The 26,446-nt window shown below is 33.0% G+C and overlaps 2 protein-coding genes across 2 annotated transcripts in view; one reads left to right on the top strand and one right to left on the bottom strand.

Annotated features, from left to right (window-relative positions):
* The window catches only part of LOC100243829 (uncharacterized), a 30,421-nt gene extending 24,620 nt beyond the window's left edge, over window positions 1-5,801 (top strand). The window contains exons 7-9 of the mRNA XM_003633211.4: window positions 1,554-1,633; window positions 1,769-2,124; window positions 5,326-5,801. Of these exons, the coding sequence (XP_003633259.1) occupies window positions 1,554-1,633; window positions 1,769-2,086 (398 nt within the window). The 3' untranslated portion in view covers window positions 2,087-2,124; window positions 5,326-5,801. The remainder of the gene's footprint in view (window positions 1-1,553; window positions 1,634-1,768; window positions 2,125-5,325) is intronic.
* Window positions 5,802-5,950: 149 nt separating this feature from the next.
* LOC100266145 (uncharacterized) lies at window positions 5,951-19,294 on the bottom strand. Its single transcript, XM_002278259.5, has 7 exons — window positions 18,687-19,294; window positions 15,377-15,524; window positions 14,388-14,579; window positions 10,804-10,932; window positions 9,292-9,461; window positions 8,536-8,666; window positions 5,951-6,346 (listed from the first exon to the last, which is right to left on the bottom strand). Exons 1-7 carry the CDS (start codon window positions 18,901-18,903, stop codon window positions 6,281-6,283), a joined length of 1,053 nt encoding a protein of 350 aa, XP_002278295.2. The 5' UTR covers window positions 18,904-19,294; the 3' UTR covers window positions 5,951-6,280.
* Window positions 19,295-26,446: the final 7,152 nt, after the last annotated feature.

Raw genomic sequence — 26,446 nt, 5'->3', positions numbered from 1 at the left:
CTGTTTTTTCTTTTTATTCCTTTTCTGATTTAATGATGGATATCCTGGTCCCCATGTGATAAAATTAATATGGGCATCTAATATGGCAGAAAGTTAGATCTAGTCATTTCATTGGTGGTGCCTCATGTTCAAATTCCATGTGCTTTTGTTGGATGTCATTTTTATGGCTCCAGCAGAAGATAGTTGTTTCCTATCATCCTGACTGCTTTTTAATCTTGTGCACTATGCTTCTAGTTTCAGAAACAGTATCTTTTACATCAATTAATGATAAAGCCCTATGGATTAAATATCTGCTGTTGTAGACACAAAAAAGGGGGGAAAAAGAGAAGAAAGCCATTATTGTCACAGGCAGTTTTTGTTTATTTTGATGTTAATGGTATATGAATTATTTTAATAATAATAATAATAATTATTATTATTATTGGTTTGAAACAGTTCTTAAAATGTTTTGATCATCAAGTATTGCAATAAATCATGAGTGTCGCCATGACTATTAAGGTTAGTATGGCAGTAAGGATTCCTGAGTGGCTAACCATTTTTAGCATAAATAATTTCATCATGAACCTTCTTAACTTGATTCCTTGATGCTGTGCTGTTGGATGGGATGTTTTATCCATTCATGGATTAGAAGTCTAAGCAAAAGAGAGAAAAAGTTAAATTTTCTTTGGGTTGGTTCTTGTATCAGAATAATAATTAAATCTTGGTGAAGTAGCCAGAAGCACTTTTCAAATGTGGTAGCACTTAAACTCTCCTTCAAGGTAATATGTAGATATCTTTATGCCTAGGTTACAAATGTTGTAAAGCTGACTTTTACCAAGAAAGACTTCAAACACTGCCGACAAGTCATCATTATTTGAAAGTGGGTAGTAAAGACCACTGTAGGAGTTTAAAACCTACCAAATCAACTAGAGTCAACAAGCAAACTGCCCAACTCCATAATCATAGGTGCAGATCCTACTGAACTTTTTCTTTATGAAGATGTTATGTCATCTGTATAGGGTGTTGTTATCGGCTATACAGATGCCCGATAGCCCAATCTTGTGTTTGCAACTTTGGGCAAAGCCTTGAGAACAATTAGTAGTCTCAGGTGAATGAAAGGGTTCGGATCTCTAGGCTCCAAGGCACATTAAAATATACAATTAGAATGGAAAAAGGATAGGCAATCTTGATGGAAAGAAAACTTCCACAGATCAGATTTGTGTTGATGTAATGTGAGCTTGTTTATAATTCCTAGGGAAAAAGAAAGGAATTATATATATATATATATATATATATATATAAAGAAGCTCTACAGAATATGAAGATGAAAGGAAAGAAAGACTAGGAGAATTCATCTAGGATAGAGACAATGTATATGATTTTGGTTGGCTTCATATTTGATAGAATGATGATAAGATCTCACTAGTACATAAGGATGCTCCTCATATTCTGCATAATATTGTTGACACTTCTGAATATTTTTGTTTGCTCTTTTCACTTGGATTTTGGTAAAACATTTTATTATTTCATTAATTCTTATGACTTGAGATCCTGACAATATTTGCTGGTGGCAGTGAGCAAGAGTTACATATGGGCTTATGCTTCATTCCAGTTTGCAATTGTGATCCTATTTGCTCATATCTTCTATACTATTGTAAGCCAACTCAATTTCTTTTATTGGTTTTGTTCATTGAACTTGATTTTGTGTGGTTACCCTCATCACCAAAGTAAGAAGAGGGGTGAGGAGTTGGCAGGGTGTTTGTGTTCTTAAACTTATTTAAATGTGCAGCTCAACGTAAACCCAATTCTTTCAGTTCTCCTTTCCTCATTCACTGGGTTTGGAATTGCAATAAGCACAAATTCGCTTCTAGTAGAGTACCTGAGATGGAGAGCAAGCAGGCAGGTGCGATCTTCCGATCAAAATAACAGAGGTGTGCAACAACCACAACGGCACCATCACCACCACCACCACCACCACCAGTGGCAGCAGCAGCAGCAACAACAACAACAACAACATCAACACCAATTACAAGACCTAATACAAGAATCCAATACTGGGCCTACAGAGAGTTCCAGGCAAGAAGAAAACAGGATTCAGAACACTTGATTGACAAGGATAAGAGGAAATTTTTGTAACCATTACAGGTAATTTTATTTTGGTATTTTCACTGAAAGGTGGCAATACAAAGGGCCCAAACCTACATGAGCTTGAGGGTGGATCAAATTGGACTTATATAGAATTGAAGAGTGCTGAAGACAAAGTTCTCTTTTCTTTTTATAACCAGAAGCCATTCATCTGATGCACTCTCAAGTTTGCTAGGCTTGAGCCCCCTGTTAAATCTATACCATTCATGAATTTAAGTTATGAGAGATAATGCCATATAACTTACGTGTGCAACTTATATACAAGTCAAAGATTTAAACTTTCAGATCTGAACTATTAGTAATGGGTTGTTGAGCCGCGTGGGTTACATATTGGGGCTCTAGCATGCTACTGCAGTATTATTGTTCCTCTTCTGTAGCTAGGGTTAATATCATGAATTTATATCATATTGGATCTGATTGAGGGCTAAGATCAAATTTAGTATAATTTCAGGATAAAATTAAAATACAAGTCAAAGATTTGAACTTTCAGATCTGAACTATTAATAATGGGTTGTTGAGATGTGTGGGCTGCATATTGGGGCTTAAGCATGCTACTGCAGTATTATTGTTCCTCTTCTGTAGCTAGGGTTAGTATCATGAATTTATATCATATTGGATTTTAGTGAGGGCTAAGATCAAATTTATTATAATTTCAGTATTTAATAATTTTAATTTTATTGTATACTATAAGAGCACTATAAGGGATTTTTGATGAATGAAATTGGCCTTTGTCCTTGGAATTATTTTGAGAAACTTTAGATGTGCTTAGATTAGCACCTAATTGGACTTTTGTCCTTTGTTGCCCTCCGATAGACTTAGAGGATGTTTGGTAAATCAACTTAATGACTTACTAACTTAATTTAAGTTGTTAAATAGATTAGTATGTTTGGTAAAATAACTTAATTTCACATTTTAAAGTTATTTTTAACCTTAAGTATTAAGTCAAAATAGTTAACTTATTTTTAATCTCAAATCCTTTTTACCTCATTTGCCCACACTAGTGAGGCATTAATAAATTTTTTGTCCCCATTGGGACTTGAACTTAGAACCTCCCACAAACCCTCCCCATCCTTTCATCACTTTAGTCAACGCCTCAAGGGCATCTTATGCATTAATAATACTTTAACTAAGGATGTTTAGCAAATAAACTTATTGCTTAAGACTAGTGAAAGTATAAATACTAATTAAAATTAACAAGGGTAGATATGTCAATTTGATGATTTAAAATAAATTTTAAGTTAACTTTACTAAACAACCTTATTACTTAAAGTAAAAATTAAGCAATAAGGTTTAAGTCATTAGCTTAAGAATAATTTAACTTAAAGTTCACTTAAGTCTTTAAGTAATAAGTATTAAGTTTAACCAAACATCCTCACAGGTTTCGACTGAGATTTGAAACATGTAAGAAGTATGCTTCTAGAATCAGATGACCTCTTCTTGCATACCTATTTGAATCAGATGGTATTGGAGTGAAAGCCAGTCTCCGACTAAGAGTGTCTATGGAGATTCTAGAAAGTAACCTTGAAAGTTTATTTATGCAGGACAGTCTTAGACATGAACAATGTGAAAGAAATAGTTTTTATGGAAGGAGATTCTCTGCCACTTGATTGTTATCCTGATGATGGTAATGTCTATGAGTTGTGTTCTTCACTTATCAATAATGAAACTATCAAAGCCTGGAACTCTGATCAAGTGTTTTGATGAATGTCTTAAGAGTGACTTTCCAGACCGTGATTGTAATCTCATGATTGTTGATTTGGAAACCTTGGTACCATTTGATGAATATCCAAATAAAGTCAGCCATTATTAGTTTTCTTTAGATTTATGATGGCTACGTTAAGGCCTTTAATGATAACTACTTTAAAACCTTTAATGGTAGGAGAGCATGGACGATCGCACCTTTGTGTTTATTTTGGACGATATGGTAGGAGTGAAATTGAGGGCCTTTTGATAATGTGGAACATTTGAAGCAGGTGCTCAAATTCCTTTTTATGTGCAATTTTTTGGAATATGTTATTCATTCTATAGAGGAGGCACCTAGGTCTATGGTGGATTTTGTTGATGGGTTAGGTTTGATGTAGAAGAGTGAAGAAGTTGTGCCCCTTCTTTTTGTTCTTTTGACTGTCTCGAAAAGATTGCATGACTTGTGAATCAATTTGAAGAGGTTATATGGGGTAAAAATGGGTAAAGCCAACATTGTAGAGAAAATTAATGATATATACATAGAGTACTAAACAATTTTCTTATGCGGTTCAAAATGGAGCAAGTCATTTGCATGTCTTTATTGTGAAAAGATTAATCACAAGGGAATAAAGGCTATCTAGTGTATTAATCAATGTGAAAGCTTAAGAATGACAGGATGGCAAGGATTGTTTGTGCATCCAATGGATTAAGAAAAGAGAGATTTATTTGGACCTCATTTAGGTCACGGGAAGTGTGACTGAAAAGGGAAAAGGAAAGAAAAAGTGAAGGGAAAACAAAAATTAAATTTGAGCTCAATAATTTTCCCCCTAGCCTTTCTTAAATTTTATTTTTCTTTCGTATGGAAAGTGAAGAATTTGAAAATGTATTAGTTTTCAAATAATTTCTATTATATTTCAAATAATTGAATTTTTCATAGGAAATCAAATAATAGAATTTGAGATTCCTTCCTATTTTTCTTTCCCTTTTCTAGTACTTTTCCCAGATTCAAGCGGAGGGTTAAACTCACGAGTTCCCTTCCAAAGAAAAGAGTTAGATGCTAGAATCTATTGTTTTAGACTAAGGTTATATGGTTGCACTTACTAAAACATTGTAGTACTTTTCCCAGATTCTACTCTTTTTAAGTTTGTTTTTGTTTGAATGTGCTACTCATTATACCTAAGACCTTCAAAATCCAAAGGAAAATTCTGTTGAGAACCTATTGTTTTGTGGATTAGCCTTGTTGGAAATTCTTCCTTTGTTTCCCCCAACCCCAAAGATCAGAGTATGGTTTTGTCTTCCCATGCTCCTGACTACATATAGCTCCTTATATCACTGGACTTCTTGTTTCAAAGGTTGTGCAATTCATAATAGCATTCATAGTTGGCCTTTTGTCAATTAAGCAAAATGTTATTCATAATCATTGACCTAAACTGAAATTAAATGAAGAAAATTGATCTGAGTCTCTGAATTTCACTTCATGATCATTCACATGACTAACAATATCCTCCTTTCATGCAGATGAAAATGTTAATTAATTCTTCAGCATACACACCTTCAACAAGTAGTTGAACCGAAGGAAACCAAGGGATTGAATAGAAACAAGAGGTCACTGAGTATGCAACAGTTCCCAAGTGTGAATATATATGTAGCAGAAATCGTAGATTCTGGAAACAAGTTCTTGAGCTGGGTTTCTGATGTTTTCATATCAGTTATCAAGAATGATGCAGAAGAAATTTCAGATTTTGGAACAACCAATCTTGTTGAGTTTGTGTTGTGAGTGGGTTTTCCTTTTTATGCTCTCATATCAAAAGACTGTTGCCTTAACATTTTCTAAAGGGCCACTGCTTCATGGCATAATGTGGATGCTATTTCCCGGTTTCAAGTGCTTTCCAGCTTCAAAATTATTAGCATGACACCAATTTTTTTGGTTCTTGTCACTGATATGATGCCATTTTAAATTAATGCTTTGAATAAATTTTCAATAGTTGTGATAACTGCGCTGAGCATGAGTGGATTTTGTAAGTGACTGGAGTATCTAATACGAAGATTTATCAAATGTGGTTGTCATTGGAGCAAGCTACAAGTACCAGGAAAAATCACCATAAGACCCCAAGAAAATAAAACATTTGGGCAACCCTGAAGAGGCATTGTAACACAAGCATACATGGGCATTTCATCACTGTTTCAATTATTCTGTTTTACATCTTCTTGGAAGGCAAATGCCCCCCCACAAGAATCTAATACAATTCTGAAATGAGAACAAGAATAATTGAAAGGAAAAAAAATGCAAAGATAAAAATCAGCCTACCAACGCTAGACTAAAGTAAAGCCCTCATACCGAACAATAAAGCTTATTTTTGGTTTTGTAGTGCTTGTTTCCTTACTGCCCTTTCTTGTTTTTCAGCTGTCACTTGTATTTTGCTATACAATTGATGAACCCTTGTGAAGTCATCAATGGTCAGCTTCTCCAGGCTTACTTGTGAGCTTCTTTCATGAAGAAATTCCAAGCCAATAGTGCTGCCCCAACTGCTGGTTCCACCTGATTTTCATTCAAGAAAACATACACATCAATGAAAAAAATTGCTTGAAAAGAAGAATAAAAAGCGATGCATTTCCACAATGGGCTACTCCCCCTACCGTCGTTCTTGTTCAAACAAATCTGAGCAAGTTGATGACAAATAAAAAACAAGCATATGTATGTTCATCAAATATATAAAAATCATAAGACAAACATCACCAAATTCAAACTTCATTCCTTGCCTTTTTGCCCTTTACCATTTGACAGTCTAGGTTCTTGCATGATGATGATAACCATGCAAGTGTTGGGTAAACCTAGGGATAAAGCTTTTTGGAGTACAACACCGTGACAGTGCAATTTTGGTCTAAAAGATGAGACTTTCATCTCAAGTCCTAATAGGTATTTAAGGACTACAATTCAAAAGATGCATAAAATATGAATAAAGGATGCATGTCAAAGTGCATGTAGCTGTAACTGCTGAAACGCTTCAGGGTGACCAGGTGTGGATGCATGCAGATGATATCTAAGAGTGCAGACATAAGCCTGGAGTCCTGGAACACTACAAGGGGTAAATTGAAATTATGTGGATGGTGAAGGTCGCAGGTAGCATTGACTGTCTACAAGTTTCCACTGATAAAAATAATAATCTTGCAAGAGGGAGGACACACCCAGGTGTGGCTCCTCTGGACTAGGTAGCCTGACTGCATGTGAATCAAGGCAGAGAGCAATGTATACATCCTAAGCCTTAAAGCAACAATGTATCATTGGAAGATTGAGATGCATATCCCATGACTCGAAGCAATTGAGGATAATGATATTCCATGGCTTATTAAGGCCCCCCCAAGGGTGGCAGCATCATGTTGTCATTATATGGAAATGACCATAGGATAGCACCGTATTTAAGTCATACACTCTACTTAAGGCACTCTTATGAGGGCTGCATGCTTGGGAAGTGACTCGAACTTCAAAGAAAAAATTAAACAGAAGATGGGATTGAATCTACACAATCAAAGGGTGGAAAAGAAATACTCTATTATGGGGTAAAAGAACAAATGAAAGCTAAAGAATTACCGCACATAACACTTAGCTGGCTACTAGAGGGAAAAAAATCAAGGCATCACTCAAAGTTCAGTCATAGCAAACCAGTCATACAGTAAGCGGTCATAGAGTTTATTATTGATTGAAACCCTAAGAGGAAATTATTTAGAGACTAGAATCTAGGGATAAAGGGATAAAAGCCAATCCTAACCTAATACATTATAAGAAGAAACCCACTGTCCAAATATCCTAATTAGTGTTTGTGCATAATTAGTTTCAAAATTCCAGTCCAAATCAGGAATCCAGGAGAACTGTATACTAGCTTGGAACTTGAGTTACACATGAAGCTTCAAATTTAGTCACATTTGTATTTTCTATTTTCACCAACTTTATCAGGTAAGTATTGGGGTTCTGGGTCTTTAGGATGTAAGATTGCATGATGTGAGAATATTTGGCTAAATGATCTAAGTTGTTTTACAGTGAAATAGGTACTGTGAGAGGAGCAATCAACTGTACCTTTGGGATGACCAATTGTCCCTCTAGTGTAGCAGTTGCCACATGAGAAAAAAAATATTAGAGCAAATGGTTGCCCTAAGACAACCAATCATCCTATAAGCATAATGCATTTTAGCCTTTTTAAACAACATAGACTAATTGATCACCCTAAAATTTCAGGGTTCAAATTTCTCCTCATCTTGGGTTACTTTTACCATAAAAAGGCTTTTTTCAAAATGAAATAAACTCTATGCACATATAAAGATAACAATTGAGAGAGATTTTTGTGTCGTCTTATGTATGACAACACCCCATACCTTGAAAATCAAAGATCAATCCAGTGATTGGCCTTCGTCTGCATGCTTCAAAGAGGAGTTCAAAGTGCTCTTCTACCAAGGAGCAATTGGTGTTCATTGCATCAAGGATGTGAAGGAGTGCTAATACGAATTCAAGAGAAAATCCCTAGCAAGGAGTGTGAATCTAGAATCTGGTAAAATCTCTACCTTTTTTATATTCAGTGGATTGTACCTATGGCTTTAGCTTTGGTGGCTTTGTGCATTCTCATGTTGAAATTGAAGTCACATAAAAAACTAGAAGGAATGGATGGTTTTGTTTGAAAAAAAAATGGTGGCCAAATCACACAAATTATTCCGGGAAGTTGAGTAAAATATGCTTACCTTTGGCCTAATAGGGAGTGTCCCAGGATAATCCTTGTAGATACAGTTTACAACTTCTTTGCCTATATCCCACGTCTTATTTGCTTCAAGAACACCACCAACCATGACAAGAGGGAAAGAACCCTTTCCATCTGCAATAAATTTTCTTTTCATAAATATAAAATTAATGTGACAAATTGCAAGGCAAAATTTGGCAAAGTTAATAAGGGAAAGACTTCATAAATTTGAATCAATACTCAGAAAACAATATCATATAACTTTAAAAAAATGTGTATAATACTCCTTCAAAAGATCATATATAATACCCCCAGTAACCATCATGAAGATAATCCCCTCATCTGATAAATCACATGCAAGGTCCAAGGCCTCATTGATAGAGTTCATAAACTTAGGCAGAGACCAATTGAATGAGCATTGGCTAAAATGTAATCTGAATCAAACATTGTCAACTAGTACATGGAGCTTCCTGTGACCCAAGTTTCAACATACATTACTTAGTTACATTCACTATATTGCCCAACTGGGATCTGATTCTAGCCTCTTTGGTATGCAACAATTTACTTCAGATGTAGCTCACTATTGTATATCAGCTAATATTTTGACACCATATTCCCTTAACAGCAGCAACGACTTCTAAGTACAAGCCCTTAATTTTTGTTAAACAGTATATGCCACCACATATAAACCAATGATCACTTATCATGACAAAGGGAAAACCCAAAAAAAAGTGTAAAATTTTAGTTTGATGCGCCACACCTTCTCCACACAAGCCAAGTCTTTGGACAACAGCTTTCACACTGGAGGCCAACTCTTCGACTGACTCTAGCAAGATCTTGTTTGCAACTTCATCACCTGCATCTGCACAAGATACCACCACTGGGACAAGTGCCGCAATGCGTGCCCAAGATGGATCAGCATAGGTCCACCTGAACTCCAACAAGAAAAAATCATTTGTGACCTAATAACATCCATCATTTTCATTTAATAACAGTTTCCCAAATACTTGAGCTTGTTTAATAACAGAAATGAAAATGGTTTTTCAGAAGTGTTTTATTTTAGAAATGTATGCATGAAATAAACATTCTTACAATTGAAATGTTTATTTCAATTGTAAAATTCATTCATTTTCTAAAATGAAGGTAAAAAATTTTAGGGCCTGTTTGGACATGCTTGTGAAAATTGTTTTATGTTCTTTAAAAGGGAAAATAGTTATTACCTTAGAAAAGCAGTTTTCTGATAATCTTTTTTAAAAACAAGTTTTTTTTAGAATAAATTTGAGGTGTTTTCAGTTGTTTTTTGTGAGAATTCTGGGTAGCAATTGAATACAAAGAATGCTTCGGGAACATTTGCAGCACACATAAGTATACAGTACCTTAATAGAGAATAAATCAAGAAAACTGTCTTTCATATTTGAGTTTTTAAACAGAATTTTGTTCTTAAAAATAATGGAGAACTATTTTTTAAAAATTGTCCTCAAAAACTGTTTTTTGATAAATATTTCCAAAAATATTACCAAACAGACCCTTAATATCCTACAAATGACCTATTTTTAGGAATATTTTGAAAACATGTTAGCAAACATGTTTTCTGCTTTATTTTTAATTTTTTATGTTCTCAAACAAAAACAGTTCTTATATTCTGCTAACAGATAGGATTTTTCTGGTGGAATTTCAAGAAATTATTTCTTAAAAAGTATACATAGGGTGTGCCACCTCTTTTTGGTACTTCTTAATATATGCTTTTGTTGTCTATAAAAAAAATTACTTCCAAAAAAGACATTATATCTACTTTAGTAAAAACACGATCAATCTCAAAATAAGCAAAATCCAAATATTAATTCAACAAATTGCGATAAAACTTATATCCGAATTTAACAAAGACCATGGAAAAATAAATACTTCTACTCTCATTTTTTAAATACCAAAGGCAATTACTTGACTACATTTTTTTTTTTTTTTTTTGATAGGAAACCACAATTACTTGACTACATTACACCTGGCAACTCAAACACAAAATATAATAGATGTCCATAAATGGAATTTTACCAACAGTTTGTTGTCTCATTAAAGTCCTGAAAAGTTCTCAATTTTCAACTATAGCCATCAAAGGAATTTCCAACAAATGAATGATCAGATTAATAAAGTAAATTATCATTTATTTTCCTCAAATGTTGCACAAAAATGATCAGATGAAGACAAAAATATCCCAAAATGATTACTACTATTCATAACTGCATTTAAAATGAGGAGATCAATTAGGAATAAATACCCAATGAGTTCATCTGGAGATGAAAGACTAAGTGCCCTTAGAATGCTATATGTAAGCGCAGTTTGTGGACCACGACCATCATGAGCCCTTACCACTGCAGTTAATGCCTGGGCAGCTATTCCATAACCACTGCAAGTAAACAATACATCATTGGCCAAGTTCATATAAAACTGCCAAAAAGAAAAACATAAATTGAAAAATAATCACTCTTTACACTATATGTCAATAATACTTATGCATTTAGAGGTCTTATCTACAAGACTAGAAGGAAAAGAAAATCACTCTGTACATTAGCACATTAAATAAAACTTATGCAACCGATGCTCATATTGTAAGATTAGATGGATAGTATCCTAGGAAAAGAAAATATGCAAAATTCAGTTTATGGAGCCAAATTTCATCTTAAACTAATACTTCTGATTGGAAAGTTTCATTAAAAACTAAATTATAGTACAATTGACGAAGCAGCTAAATTACCCACCAAATCATGAAAATGTAGTAAATCATCAAATATCAATAGGTATAGAAAGGAACCTGTGGAGATTTTAGGAATATTTTGATATTAACTCACAATCTTCTTAATTAATATTGGCAAAGTATCATCAATTTAAAACAGGATGAGAGTATGTTGCCAAAGAAAATAAGCATTTCTTTTTCCTTTGTTCTTTCTTTATCCTTTATTTTTTTACTATGTTTAATGGCAAAGATTGTTTGGCAATGTGACGAAAAAAATATCCTGCAAACATGCAGCTAAACAGTGCTATCAATAAATATAAAAGGCTCTATAATGGGAAGAAGAAGAATTAAAAACGATAAGACAACATGAATAATCGAGAAATATGACACCATCTAACATGTAATGGTAATTAGGACTTGCATACACAAGCTAAACAACTAGAATTTTGGCTTTGTTACTTTGTATATATGCTAAGAAATGTGGCTGCTTCTACAGCGAATGCACAGTGATGTTATATTTTTGTTAGATATTAATGCAAGGTTTCAAAACCATTTGAATTTAGCTCCTTCATAAAAATAAATTAAGAAAATGCAATGAACAGAAAAGAGGGAAAGCCATCGATTAGTCAAGACATTGTAACAAACTTAAAACAAGATAATGTGTTTCTATTCATAATAATTTAAACTTCCTCTTCATCTAATGCGAGCACATAAAAAGATATAGTTTATGGATAAATTTTCTGGATGCTACATGCCTCCTGAATCTTTCTAGGCATTACAAAACCATAAGTCCTGTCCTTTTTAATCATTAAAGCAATTTTCTTCCTCTCCTTGTATAAATTCCCTTCATCAAAAGAACTCTTCTATTTGTCAGTACACATGCATGTTGTGTGTATGTGTCAGTGCACACATGCACATGTGTGTGGACATATGATCTCATATTAAATAAAACATATAGATATTACAAATAGGATCTTATCAGAATTATGAAAGAAATGAAGATGTGCAGCTAGAACATCCATGATTGATCACTTACTATTTACTAAGTTATCCAAGAAATCTCCTGACTACATTCACAGGAAACTAAATTAGATGATACATAATAGTAGTGCCTTAAGAACAGGCTCATTATCTTACTCATACAAGAAGCAACCGTTAAAATTTATCCATAATTTGTAGTCAATTAAGACTACCCTATAATGACAACAAGAACGGATTTCCTCAATTAAATGCATTGACGTATTGGTCCAAGAGAACAGTTATCAACTTATCTAAGTTCTTTTCTTTTATTTGATAAGTAAATCAACTTATCTAAGTTCTTATTTTTCTTTAAAAATAAAACATCACTCAATTTTAGTTTATTTTATCCCCTCAAGTCAAACAGAAGATTCTGTGTCCTTCATCTAAGTATCAACAAGAACAATGTTTCCCCAGGAATGAAACGGTCAAATATATGTAAACTAATCAAGCTTATGCTATTTTTTTTATAGGTAAGTAAAGATTGTATTATAAATGAAAGAAAAAGCAGGAAGGTATACACGATGTATATGAAGAAGCCGAAAGGCAAAAAAAAAAAAAACAGCGTGAAGGCACAAAAAGCAGTAACCATGCTCTATCTAGAACCTAACCAATCCGCAAAGTCCAACATTGACAAGGAACACTCCCCTGTAGACCATAAGAATTGGTGGAAGGTTCATAGACCATAGGGATAGTGTGGTTAGAGTCTTCACTAAGCTGATCGTGTTTTAATTCAGCTAGTCAGAGATTCAAGCTTTATTAGAGGGATTAGGTAGAAGCAGCCTGAGCTGGTGTTAGATTTGAAGAGGGATTTGGCTGTTGCTCTCTTTTGAAAATACTACTAAATTTGCAGGATAGTTAACCTTTCTAGAGCTTTGAAATGCTCTCTTGATTGGAAGCCTAGATTGGCCAACCGGATAGCAGATTCACTAAGCGAGAAGCTTATCCGTCTGAGGGGTTTTTGTTGGGGATTTGATTCCCCCAAAGTTCCTTGCTCTACAGTGTTCTTTGATTGGTTTTCTATTGGACGTTAGATGTGGGGATGGCTATATTTGGAAGTTGTTATTTCTTATTTTGTTGGTTTCCTTGAAAGATATTTCATCTTTCCTTATACTAGTGTGTCCTTTTTTTTCTCTAATAAATGGTCCCCTCTTTCCAATAAAATGTTGAGGTTTCCAACAAGAAACGAAGAAGAAAAAATAAAGGGCTACCCTAGTCTCCTCCCAATCTGGTTTTCATATATAGATTAAGGGATTGAAAATTGCAATCACTGTTTTATCTTGTAGCCTTGCACTACAAATAGATGACAAGAAGACATTAAAAAAAAAAAGAGAGAGATTTACTCCCCCACAAAGAAAGGCAAAGACAAATGAAGGGGGCATCAAAACATACAGGGTAAACTATATCTTAGGGAAACTATATCTTAAAGCCTCTTTTAGACCAGAGAAAAGAGCTCCCATCCCATATACATAGGCTCCCAATACCCAATTCCAACCCATGTGCCCTAAAGTACATTCATCATAATTGAGTTTGACCAATTCCTTAGGCAGAAGCTTCCATGCTTGAGCAGAAGATTATAAGAAGACACGGTATAAGCACCTACTGTCTCTGAGAGTGACTTAGAATGGTGATGAGAACTTAAACACCCAAAGCTCAAATGGAGACAATTCCATGAACTTCTTTCTTACTTCTGTCTACATTCACATAGACATTTCAACAACAAACTACCAGAAGCACCAGCAAATCTTGGAAAAAGGGAACTTGACAAGAAAATATCCACAGATAGAACCAACTAATTAGACCAAACTGAAAAATAAAACCTTATGGACCAAAAGCAGGATGCAAAGGAACACACAACTGGATTCTAGAGCCTAATTCTTTGAAGCATAAAATCAAAGACATCAACTAGATAACTCATGCTTATGAAGTGCAGCACCAAAATGATAATCTCATTCCGTCCTAAAACCCCAGGCTTGAAGCTGTTAATTAATACAGAAGAAATAGTGGACAAGCTTATTATTGCTCATAATGCGGCAGTGAGGGGGGTGGGATGAGAGAGTGCCCATGCACCAAGTACAGAGTTTAAAAAAAAAAAAGTACTCAGAAAATACCTGCCCCAATCACCTAAGATAGGTCCAGCACCAGCGGCCCGAGCTTCCCTGCCATCTTCCGTGAATCCATATGCAATAGTCCCTGTACCAGCAATTAGAACACATCCATGAAGCTCTCCCATCGTTCCACTAGCTAGAGCTGCCACAGCATCATTCTGAACATACAATTTTACATGACTGGAGAATATATCCCTGTTTTGAATCAAGGAAAAGACAATTCAGAAACCAAATATTAGTCAATCACTTGTATGCGAAAGGAAAATAATAATTGTTAAGCATTACAGACAAACAAAAAAAAAAAAGAAAAAAAAGAAAAAGGAAAACTAAACTAAAGCATAAGAGGCTAAAGCAATTGGATGCTTGAACAACAAAGCCATTAATGATGTGAACATTGAGTGCGAGGATTTGCAAAGAGAGGTTACTGCCACCTAGGTCAAGCAAGCAAAACTACGCACTGCTCACTATAATTACTTTTGTTACTCCATGATGGTAAATATTCAATCTTTCTTTTAAAGATTGTTTTATAACTAATAACTACATTGAAGGCCTTGAAATAAAATACCCACATCCCTCTAGTAATGGTGGCATGTGCATGTGTGTGAGCATCATCATTCCAAAGGCTAGATGGATTCAGAAATTGGTAAAAAAATTGAGGAAATTATTTAAGAATAGAATTGTTCATATGATTCAGGAAATTCCTGAATAATTTAGAAATTACCAAATTGTGGAAGATGAATTTGGATTTGCTCATTTGTTGAAGAAGCGAGAAAAAAGTTAAGGAATTCCAGGAATGATTCAGGAAATATATCACTGATCTTATTCTAGTTCTTGAGTGATGGGCCCGGGGTACCAATGACCAAGATAAAAAAGGAAGAAAAAAGAATGGTGCTTTGCAGAATGTAAAATATATTTGGTGAAGGGAAAAATAACAAAGAGAATCTATTTCAAGCATAAGAAGAAAGATAGATAAGTGATTCCTGAGATCAAACCTGAGCCAGCTTAATATTCTCTGTTGATCTGTTGGATGATTAACGCCAGATACAGCTAGACAAACAGCTCGAACAGCTGATCGATTTGAACCTGATTTTGAGAGTGCATCTGCCATAACTTGTTCCAGTGTCTCTCTTGCGGCAGTTTCTGTAGAATATGGAACTTCAGTGAACATATTCATATAATGACTAATTTTTTATTCCCTTCCTATTTATATCATTCCCACAAGATTGAAAAAAGAACTCCACTTACTTCCAACATAAAACACACCACAATTAAGATTATTGTAGAATAGGATACTCTATCAGAGCTATGTATCTTTTTTAATTGCAATTGAAACCAAAATCAACTAAATAAGGCATAAGAAACAAGGAGTTGGTAAAGTTGATGATGAAAATCTATACATAAAACTCCATAATTCGTATATTTAATTAAAAAACCATGGAACTCCTGAATAACTCATAAGCTATACAAGGAACAAAGAAGAAGAATAATTGCCACATGCAACACCAAAGGCAGGGTTTCTAGCCATAGCAACAAAAATGTAATCTGTCATACCAGCTATTCAAAGGAAGCGCACACTTCAAAACTTCCGTTCAAGAGGACAATTCAAGACCTCCGAGCTGCAGCACTTATATATCAAAATAAGAAGAAACCAATTAAAGGGTGAAAAAGAACTGATTAGTCATCAGTTGAGGAGTCAATCTTGAGTCTTTTGAAGCCTAAAACTTAATTTTGTTGAATTTCAACATTAGTCTCATTGAATCATTTACTATTTTCTTTAACATTATTTCTGTTTCTGAAAAATCACCAAAGCTGTAGGTTATAACCTATTGCAGCCAGCCAATTACAAATATGCTTCCATTTTGATGCATTGATTTGAATTCACAGACTAATCCCTATATCTAAACCATAGTTGATGCAGAGGGCATGGTGGAGAACAAATATCAAGTTCAAGAATAGAGATAGCTAAGATCAGGCATACAATTGAGGGTCCATGAAACACTTCAAAAGGCTCATGTATTCAAAATATTAATCCCTTTCTATGTGCTTCAGTGTTTTCATCACTCATTTCACTTCCAAAGACTACCTTTAACTAGTATCATATCAACATCTTCCTTTTTCATCAAGAAAATCATCACATGTTACCTCCAGTGGTTCCACCTCTTCATACTCAATTAGTTTCACCTATGTTGTGAAAATGCACAAGATATGTGTCACTTTCTCCACAAGCAAAAAGTTGGACTTTGAAATTGATCTTGATTTTTTTCTTTAAACTCAAGAAGACCACTTTAGGTGATTAAGAATCCAATCTTTTCTAAAATTACATAGAGAGAAAGTCCCAAACAAACTCAAGGAGAATATGCTTCCCTCTAGGCCAGCTTGTCGGTGTCCTGATTGACCAACCTAGATCACTGTCTGAAGGAGCAGGACACATGACACAAGTTTAGAAAGATCCAGAATATGATGAAACCATTGATCAAGTTGCAGCCAGAATAGGACAATTACAGAACACCCCTGACCCCTCCACTAGAAGGTCAGAAACCCCATAGAGGACAGCTCTTCAGAACTTCCAAAAAGGGTAAAATCTCCTCTTCAATGGATCAATCCAAACCCAGCAGGTTCAAGAAAGCTTGGGATATCCTACTGTATGGTCCTTTAAAAGGCTGTGCTACCCAGGGTTACCCCAAGAGCACCCAACAAATTGAGCTTGTAGCACCACAGGGCAGGCAAACCTAGACAACCTGACAAAGACTCCCCTCCAAAGGAGGCAAATCGCACAGATATGGTTATTCAAATAGACTCTTGAAGGAATATTGCATCAGTCATACGAACCTCATTTTCAAGACACTACTCAAACCTAAGTTTTTCATTGCCATCCAAATACTTAAACTGCATAATTGATCTTCTAGCAACTTATTAGCATAAATCCTAGCTCATTCTAACCTCATTCAATCTATAAACCATTAATATCCTTTTTGTCCACATACCCTGCTGATATAATGCCCTAAACCAAAAAGCCAATTCCATGCCCAAAACCTAAGTTTCATCACCATCTAATATTCAAACCGCCCAATTCCAGATTTCTAACAACTCAAGGGCTTAAAAACCTAGCCCAATCCAACCACATCCCATCTCTAAACCATAATATATCCCTTTCCAGCCACAAACTCTAATATCACAATGCCTTAAACCATATCCTAATGGCATAAGTAGTAATAAGCGCGGTCTTACCTGTTTCAAATTTCTACTCGGCTTGATGTCTCTGTTTCAAGTAGTCCACCATGATCTCTCAGTATTGGACAAACCTAGTGAAGCAGTTTCAATACACACCAAAGCCCAGAAAAAAAGAAGAGAGAAAATATAATTCAAGAAACAAGTTAATATACAAGAAAATTAACAAAAGCGTATGAGATGAGGAATTGCTACTTCCTAGATAACCAACAGAAATGAGATGGTAACAAGCTACAGCTCTCAATTTTCTGATACCAAAAACTCGTGCTAATAAAAAACCCAGACATGCAGCATCAACATGAATAAGAACATAAAACACCAAAAAAACAAAGAGATTCATACATATGTGTCGGCAGAATGTCTGCCCAATATGGCATTTAAGTTTGTTTCATTCTTATTTCTCAGAATTAATGCCAGAACATGAATTTTCTTTTGCCCAAGATCAAATGACAAGGGTGAAAATATGTTTTACATTACCTATCTAATCATCAGAACAACCCTGAGATCAAACACATACCTAAAAGCCAACACAGTTTACAAAATGATTGAACACCAAACTGAAAAACAATCAGAATTGAAAAACTCACCATATTCCTTAATTTGAAGTGACTTTAATCCAATGCCAAACGCAGATACAGCACAGACAAGAAGTGGAAATAAAACAAAAAACAAATACACTAATTTCGATCCCCTTATTATGATCTTTCTAGTTAAGAACTCATGCAAACACAAACCCAACACATAAAACAGAAAACAAAGAAGACTGCAAAATGGGGCTAAACCCCAACTCCAAGGCCACAAAAACAGCCCGCTTGAAATTATAGAAACACAGGAACAATCAAGAGACGAAATTGATGAAGAAACAATTCACATAAGTTAAAAAAAGGGCAATGTTAATTCCACCAAATGAGCCACCCCACAGCGGAAAACAGAACACAATTTATTTTCTAAAATCAAGAGCACTTCCCAAATGGGCATTCATAATTTGTACCAAACCAGCAAAACCCACAATTTTTTCTAAAAATCAAGACTATAGCCCACATGGGCATCCAAAATTTTCAACAAAGACGATACCTCCGACACTGTTGTGATTAGAACAGCCAGCCACAGCACGGGCAAGAACGGGGACAGGGTCAGGGAGTGGACGGTCGGAAAGGGGGAAGAAGGGCATACAGACACAGACGGTTGAAGTGGTGCCACCATCCAAGCCCAAAACAACCTCAGACCCATCTGGGGAGACAGGCATTTCGTCCTCAAAATCCCATATTTCACCATTTCTGTACCTCTTCATCACTGAGAAAGTAGAGCAATGGTGAAGAAGATGGAAGAGAGAAAGGGAGGAAGGGGACAAGCGGAGAGAGTACAAAGGAGGATAAGGATTCTTCCCTCAATTCATAGTTATATGATCAGTTGGGAGAAGTGTGGGGGGGCATTGATTCATATTTTATTGAGTTGGGATTCGGACGGCTAGTCTGCCAAACGCTACTGGCCGGAATCATTTTAAGTTTTTAACTAACCTTAAAATAATCATATTTCACAACATGTTTTCACAAATTTTCCTTAAGAAAACTTCAAAATATTTTTTCTTCTCAGTTTCCCAAATTATACCTTTCTTTTGTCAAACAAATAGGATAGAAAAATGTTTTGTTTGGTCTTTGGGATTGTTTTTAATGATGGAAGTTGTAGAATTAGAAGTTGGGGTTGTACTTCTGAAAATTGTAATTCTTAAAGGGTTGGGATCATTTCTAACGCATTCTTTTATTAAAAACTATGATCATTTTGATAATTCTAATTGAAAAATGTTTACTTATAGTTGGGATCCAAGGAGTTGATGAAATGCGAGAAATGTCAACCCCATGTAATTTGTGGAGTCTACCTACCATCCAAAAGTATACTTCTTTGATATTTATTGAAAATATCAATAAATTATTTTTATATACAACTTCAATTCATTTAACTTATTTTAACTTTTTTATATTTATAAATTTTCAATTAATTTTAATTATTTTTTATTTTGATTATAGCTTCAACTTTAAGGTTTGCTTGGGTTGATTTTTGGGAAGTAATAAGTTTTTTTTTTATAGCTTTTTTCGAAGTTTAATAAAGGCTTTTGTATTTGTTTAAATAATTTTTTCAAAAGAACTTATGACTAAAAATAATATTATTTTTCATAAAAGCTCTATTTTTACTCATATAATAAATTATTTAATGTTTAAAGAAACTTTTAATATACCAATATTACCTTTTGAAAATCATAACTTTGGTTTTAAATTCAATTTCCAACTTATCTCAAAAAATAAAATAGGAAAAGAAAAAATTATTAAGGAAAATAGCTTATTTATATTTGGTTTGATTTTTAAAAATAGGAAAAAATAAATATACTTAAAAATTATATATTTTAAATTATTTAATCTTTATAAAAACAAGAGAAAAAAAATTAGTTTAAAGAAACATATAAAATTAATTGATTGATTTTTAAATCTATTTTTTTACTTTCTTTATTTTTTTTCTTGTCATATTTTCTTCTTGAAACTAACCATAGCCATAAAAATAAAAAAATAAATAAAAAAAAAGGTAAATTTGTTCAATGGGAAAGTTTGATACTATAAGGTTATGTTTGGTTTGGTTTGAGACACTTGGAGGAAATATAAGAGGGAAAAAAAGAAAGAAATTAAAAATAAAAATAAAAATAAATTTAAAATTAATAATTTATGTTAATATACTACTTTAAACCGTTTAATTTATTTTAATTTATATTTAATGAAACTTTTAATATATCAATATTATCTTTTGAAATCATAACTTTGGTTTTAGCTTCAATTTTCAATTTATCTAAAAAAATTATTAAGAAAAATAATTTTTTATACTTGGTTTAATTTAAAATAATAAAAAAATAAATATAATTAAAATTAATTAAAAAATTATACACTTTTTTATTATTTAATGAAAGGAAAAAGGTATGAAAGTAATTGATTGATTTAATTTTTTTTTTTCAATTTTTTCTCTATTTTTTCTCTCACATTTTAATGGTAGCATTGATAGTGGTGTAAATGATGGGCATCCACGATAATATTAATTACAATGGGGCAAAGGCCATGGCCACAGTGGGTAGTGGCCAGTGTTGTTTTCTCACTAAAATTATTGTATATGACGAAAGAGTATTGATAATTTTTATTTTTATTTTTGTCAAAAAGCCCATTTAAGGAAATATGATCCTATCTTGTGTGATAAATATTTTTGATGGGTATATTCATTCTAATTATATATTTTAATGTTTTCTTGGCTGGTCAGAGGGCTAAAGCATCAACTTTTATCAAATGGGACAAGTAATTGACTTTTACAATCCTACAAATTCCGTTTGAATAGAATTTTGAACAAACAAAAATTCTTTTATTGGTTAGGAAGGGTTTTTTTTTTTTTTTTGATTAATTTTATTTTTTTAAAAAAAACTTATGATTAAAAAAGTTTAATATTAAAAAAAGGTTCTCATGACTTTAAAATATACCTATACGATTAAGAGAAATTCATACATATATAGTTCCAATAACTTTTTTCATTAATCGATGTAGGACATTACAAAAATCTTATATACACAACTTCTTTGTTGTGTCTAATGAGATTGTGGGGTCAAATAGATTGACACCTCTTATAAAGCTAAATAAACCCCCATATTGGGTTGAAGATTGTCTCTGATACAATTTGTAATAAGTCGTGATTTTTAAACATGTTTAAGAGGAGTTCATTCTTATATAGTGTTAAGACCCCTTTGAACTTAGAGTAGACAATATTTACACGATTAAGACCGACTCATTATAAATGGTATTAGAATTGATCATTGACCCTAGTATGAGGGTTTGTTTGGTTTTATGAAGAGCGTTTATTTATTTGGTGTCGTAATTTTGTAGGACATAATAAAGATATTATATTTATATTGAGGATATTTGTGATGTCTTATATTGGATAAGGATGAAAGTTACTAAGACCATATATATATATAGACTCCTCGTAGCCTTGCAAACATGTTTTAAAATTATGAGGACTTTTGAACCTAAAGCCAAAAAATAAAACTACTCCATTGTAGTCTAGTCAAAAGTTTGTTCCCATCACCCCTTAAAATGATATTTTTATTTATTTATTGTGAAACATCTTTTTCTTTGACTTATCATAAGGTTGATGGAGTCTCTATGAAATATTAAACAAGGTACTAATTTCATTTTCAAAAAAAAAATTGGGAATTAAAATATTACTAGGTGCAATGGGAACTACAAGTCACTTTTTCCACTTGCACCCATTCAAACTATGCCATTATTTAATGACTAAAGTTTAACAATCAACCATTATGTAATTAGAGGGATAAAAAAATTACCTACTCTTAATAAATAGTGAATTTAGCCCTCAAATGTCAAATAATAAAATACACGTGTCAAAAAATTTAAGGCATAACATATTAAGAATTTTGAAAAAAAAAACCATTTAAAAAAAAATATTTATTAAATTTACAATATTTTTAAGGCATGAATTGAAAATTATTTTTTTAGTAAATGCTCTAATTTAAGTATTAAAATTGTCTTTTGAAAAAATAACTTTTCATTGAATTCCTCCTATGGCAAATTTAAAAATATTTTTTAAATTATTATCTTAATATAACACATGTCACAAATAAAAAGATGTTATTTGATATTAAGTCTCTTTGGTTATGACATATCAAAATTTGTTTCGTTCAAATAAGATAAGTAAATAAATTTTATAATTAAAAAATAATTATCAATTAATTAATTTTAGGTAATTAAATCGTCTTTCATTCAAATAAAATAAATATAAATGTAAGTTGATTTTGGATTATTAAAAGGAAAAGATAACTAGAGAGAACTTGCCTTTATGGTTCTTCAAGATTTTTTTATATGATTCTCCAAGGTTCTTTGAATTCTTCAAGATTCTTCAAATTGCCAGCTCTGCATATTTTTAAAGTTGAATTCAAAGATTTTCAAAAATCAAAATTGGTGGATTCATAGTCGTGGTGGATGTTTTTGTCTTTAGCAAAAAAAATCCAAGGGATAGAATAAAGATTGTGCACATTTCATCCAATTAATAAAGTGTTAATTTTGACTATTATATGTTAAGCACTTAGAGTTTGTTTGTAGTGCTTTTTCACTTACACCTGGCAGAACAGGGACTGATCATGGGGCAAAGACTTGGCAGCATATACTAAGTCATGGTAGATAATTGGCTCGCGCTTAGTAGATCTCTTGACCACATGAGCAAGTGGAGCAACCTAGTCTCGGATGTGCACAGTGGGGTCTGTTGAGCATGGACACACGGTAGTAGCTGGAATGGGGGAAGAGAAATTTGAAAGGGCTGAAGGAGTTAGCTGGAAGACTTTTGAGATTGTAAACCCGTTTGTGTAGAATTGTTCCTAGATAGGTGGAAATGGCTTGTACCACTTGTGGGATCCTCCTTAAAAAGTGTCACGTAGCTTCCTCTCCCTTGACCACGCAGGCGGCCCCCCTTGCGACACGTGGCATCGCCCTTCCACCCGAGGGGAATTCTGTATGGCCGATGTTCTACCTTTTCTGGATATTTCACAGCCGACGCTTGCCATCGGATGAGAGAGAAGTGCGATTCAACTTCCCCGGTCAGACATGTCTGGATCCGTTGGCAATGCTTACCCAGAGTACATCCACGGCCGACAATTCAGATTCCCCGAACAACTTGACTCGTTAGACATTCGCGATTTGCCTGATCCATTTCTGCCCACAGTCAAGAAAGTAACTCTGACAACGCTTTTGACCAAGTCCCTTAAATCATCACTTATCTTCAATGCAAGACGTGCTTGATGGGACATTCACAAATCTTCTCAGGTCACCTGGCGTATCGCACATACTGAGAATCATAAATTGAGGTGACAAACGCCGCCTGAACACCCTTCTGACAGCCGTCACTTTGCGTCGGAAAGGTCATGATTGCTTCGCCACCCTATGAGCCGCAATCATGACCATGGGACCCGCTAGCCCAGCAAGCACACTTTCTTTGCCTCATATATAAGCTTTAAGGTAATTCTCAAGTGGTAAGAAATATAAAAATCGTGGAGGAACGCTCCCGCAATTGTTTTCAAACAACTTCCGAAATACTAACTTAAGCATCGGAGGGTGTGTTCGGACAACCTGTCGAGAAATCTTTTTTGTAGGAGGAAGGAAGGATCTTTTCATGCATTGATCAAAACTCAGTTTCTGATAGCTACAATCGCTACGTTGGAATTTTGCCATCAACACCACTAACTTGAATAAAGAGGGCTAAAGACCCATATAAAGGCATTGAACTAACCAAACAAAATTGTGGGAGTCTTTATTGAAGTTGCCTTATATTTTTATAGAGAGAGTATACAAGTTGGGGAGTTTCAATCTCGTAATCTAGTGTGCTTTGTGATTTCCTTTGTTCCCAATCTCATGTAGCCTCATTGTGGTTGGCATAGTGAAAATTTGTGGGGAGCCACCCACCTTCTTAGTCCTTAGTATTTGGAAGTATAATCTTTTGGCTTCAATTCTTCATCTTCTTCATTTTCAAAATTGAAACTCTAATATTCTAATTTTAGTTTTCATATTATTCCTTCTTCAAACTTTAATCTTTGATTCACAACTTTCAAATTCTTCTTCTCCACAAATTAAACCCTAAAGGTTTAGGGCATATTTGGTAACAATTTTCAAAAACAATTTTTTGTTCTTCAAAGCAAAAAAAAAAAGGAAAACATGTTTGACAACAAAAAAATATGGTATTTTTATATAACATCTTTTAATTATTTTCGGTTGCTCTTACTTGTTTTTTTTTAAGACTGTTTTAAAAAATAATTATACAAAGATGGAAAATGATTAAAAATAAAATAATGCATATATAATTTATTTTAAAAATATATTTAAAAAAATAGGTTAAAAATATTTCAGTTTTCTAAATAGGTAATTGTTCTATAAAACATCAATTTTTTTTTTTAAAAAAAAAATTATGTTTTAAAAAATAATTATCAAATAGAACCTTAATTTTCATATTATTCTTTCTTAGAACTTTAACTTTGATTCACAACCTTGACATTCTTCTTCTCCACAAACTAAACACCTTCTTCTTTCTTTTTCTTCTTCTTATTATTATTTTTTATTTTTATTTTTAACAATCCAAACCATTTAATTCCCATCTTCTTCATTTTTAACATCTAACAAATCTCAATCCAAAAATTCACAATTTTTTTAGTTTTTCCCAAATTTCCTCCTTTTAATTTTTTTTTTGTTTGACCATCTTCTTTATTTGTTCACTTTCTAAATTTTATGTTTTTCATTATGATAGTGGGGTATGAATCAAAATTTCAAAAACCTACCTATATTTATCATTTTCAATTTTTTTTTCTTCACAGTTTATTAGGGGGTTTTTGAAAGTCAATTCTATGATGCAATCTTTAATTTTATTTTATTTTTAGTTGGGATAAATTCATATTTTCAATTTTTAATTTCGATAAAGCATTTGAAATTGTCGAAGTCATGAGGCAATGAGATTATTAATGTTTATGGGAATTGGCATGAAGATTACAAAAGAGATTAGGCTTAGAAGAAGCTAAAAAGGGATTTGGTTGGAAGAGATGGAAGAAAAACATCACCTAACTATTGTTTTTATTGTTGTATCCCTAATTTATCCATTAAGTCAATTTGATTAGTTTTCGGTTTTGGATTTTGATTTACCCTCTCTTTTCGAGGATTTCATAATTGAATGTTAAATCTATACTAATTGTTGTGTTACTAACTTTATTTGAAGATGAAGATTATATAAATACATTCACAACTCTTAATTCAATTTAAGGAACTTATTTGATGATTCGAGATTCATAGTATTTATTGTGCTACTATCTTTATTTGAAGATTATACAAATACATTCACGACTCTTAATCCAATTTAAGAAACTTACTCGATGATTTCAAATCTTTAAATATATTTCTTTATGTTATTTATACTTGTAATTGGTTTACAAAAGAGTGCTCATAGGGCTCCCACCCATTCGACTCTACGTTTACCATGTTGTTTGATTTTTTTTTTTTTAAATAACTTATTTGGTTTTGGTTAATTGAAAAGGTTTTACATAAAGAAAATTCTTTTGGTGGATATATATTTGAAAATTACTAATTTTACTTAAACATTTAGACAAACAAACTAAGACATAGTACTTTTATACAATATCAAGGTATCTTATTCTTGATGGATTCATAAATCTATTTCTAATTTTATTAAAAAAAAATATTGTGCCATATATTTATATCCATATCATTATTACAAACCAAGAAGGGTAATTAAGCAAGTTCAAAAAGAGTTGTTGTCTTCTGTTTATATAAATTAATTATCATTTTCAATCCAATTAAAATTTTAAATGAAATAGGTCGAAATGAGAATTTTGTATACCCACTTTATCTGTTTAATTTTTAAAGTTTTTAATTATATTAGAAATAAATATACTTTATAAATAAATGAATATTATAATTTTTTACAACTTATTTAGTTGAAAAATAGTTTATTATTTTATATGTATTAAAAATAAGAAAATAAAAATTTAAGTTAAATTATTTTTAATTTAATTATATATATACAATCATGATAGAACAAGATGAGAAAAAACAATATATGAACTATCCTCGATTTAAAAAAAAAAATCTCAAACTTGCATATAACCGCCTTTATTTCAATTCTAATCCGGTGACGATAGCATCGGTCACTAAGATAGATAGGAAGAAATGGTGATGGTGAGAGTGGTGGTGGAAATGATGGCTTTAGATGAGGGCAATCCCTGTGGGGACAATAACTATGAG

Source organism: Vitis vinifera, chromosome 12 (assembly GCF_030704535.1).
Source record: "Vitis vinifera cultivar Pinot Noir 40024 chromosome 12, ASM3070453v1".
NCBI lineage: Eukaryota > Viridiplantae > Streptophyta > Magnoliopsida > Vitales > Vitaceae > Vitis > Vitis vinifera.
This window is presented reverse-complemented; position numbering and strand designations above follow the sequence as displayed.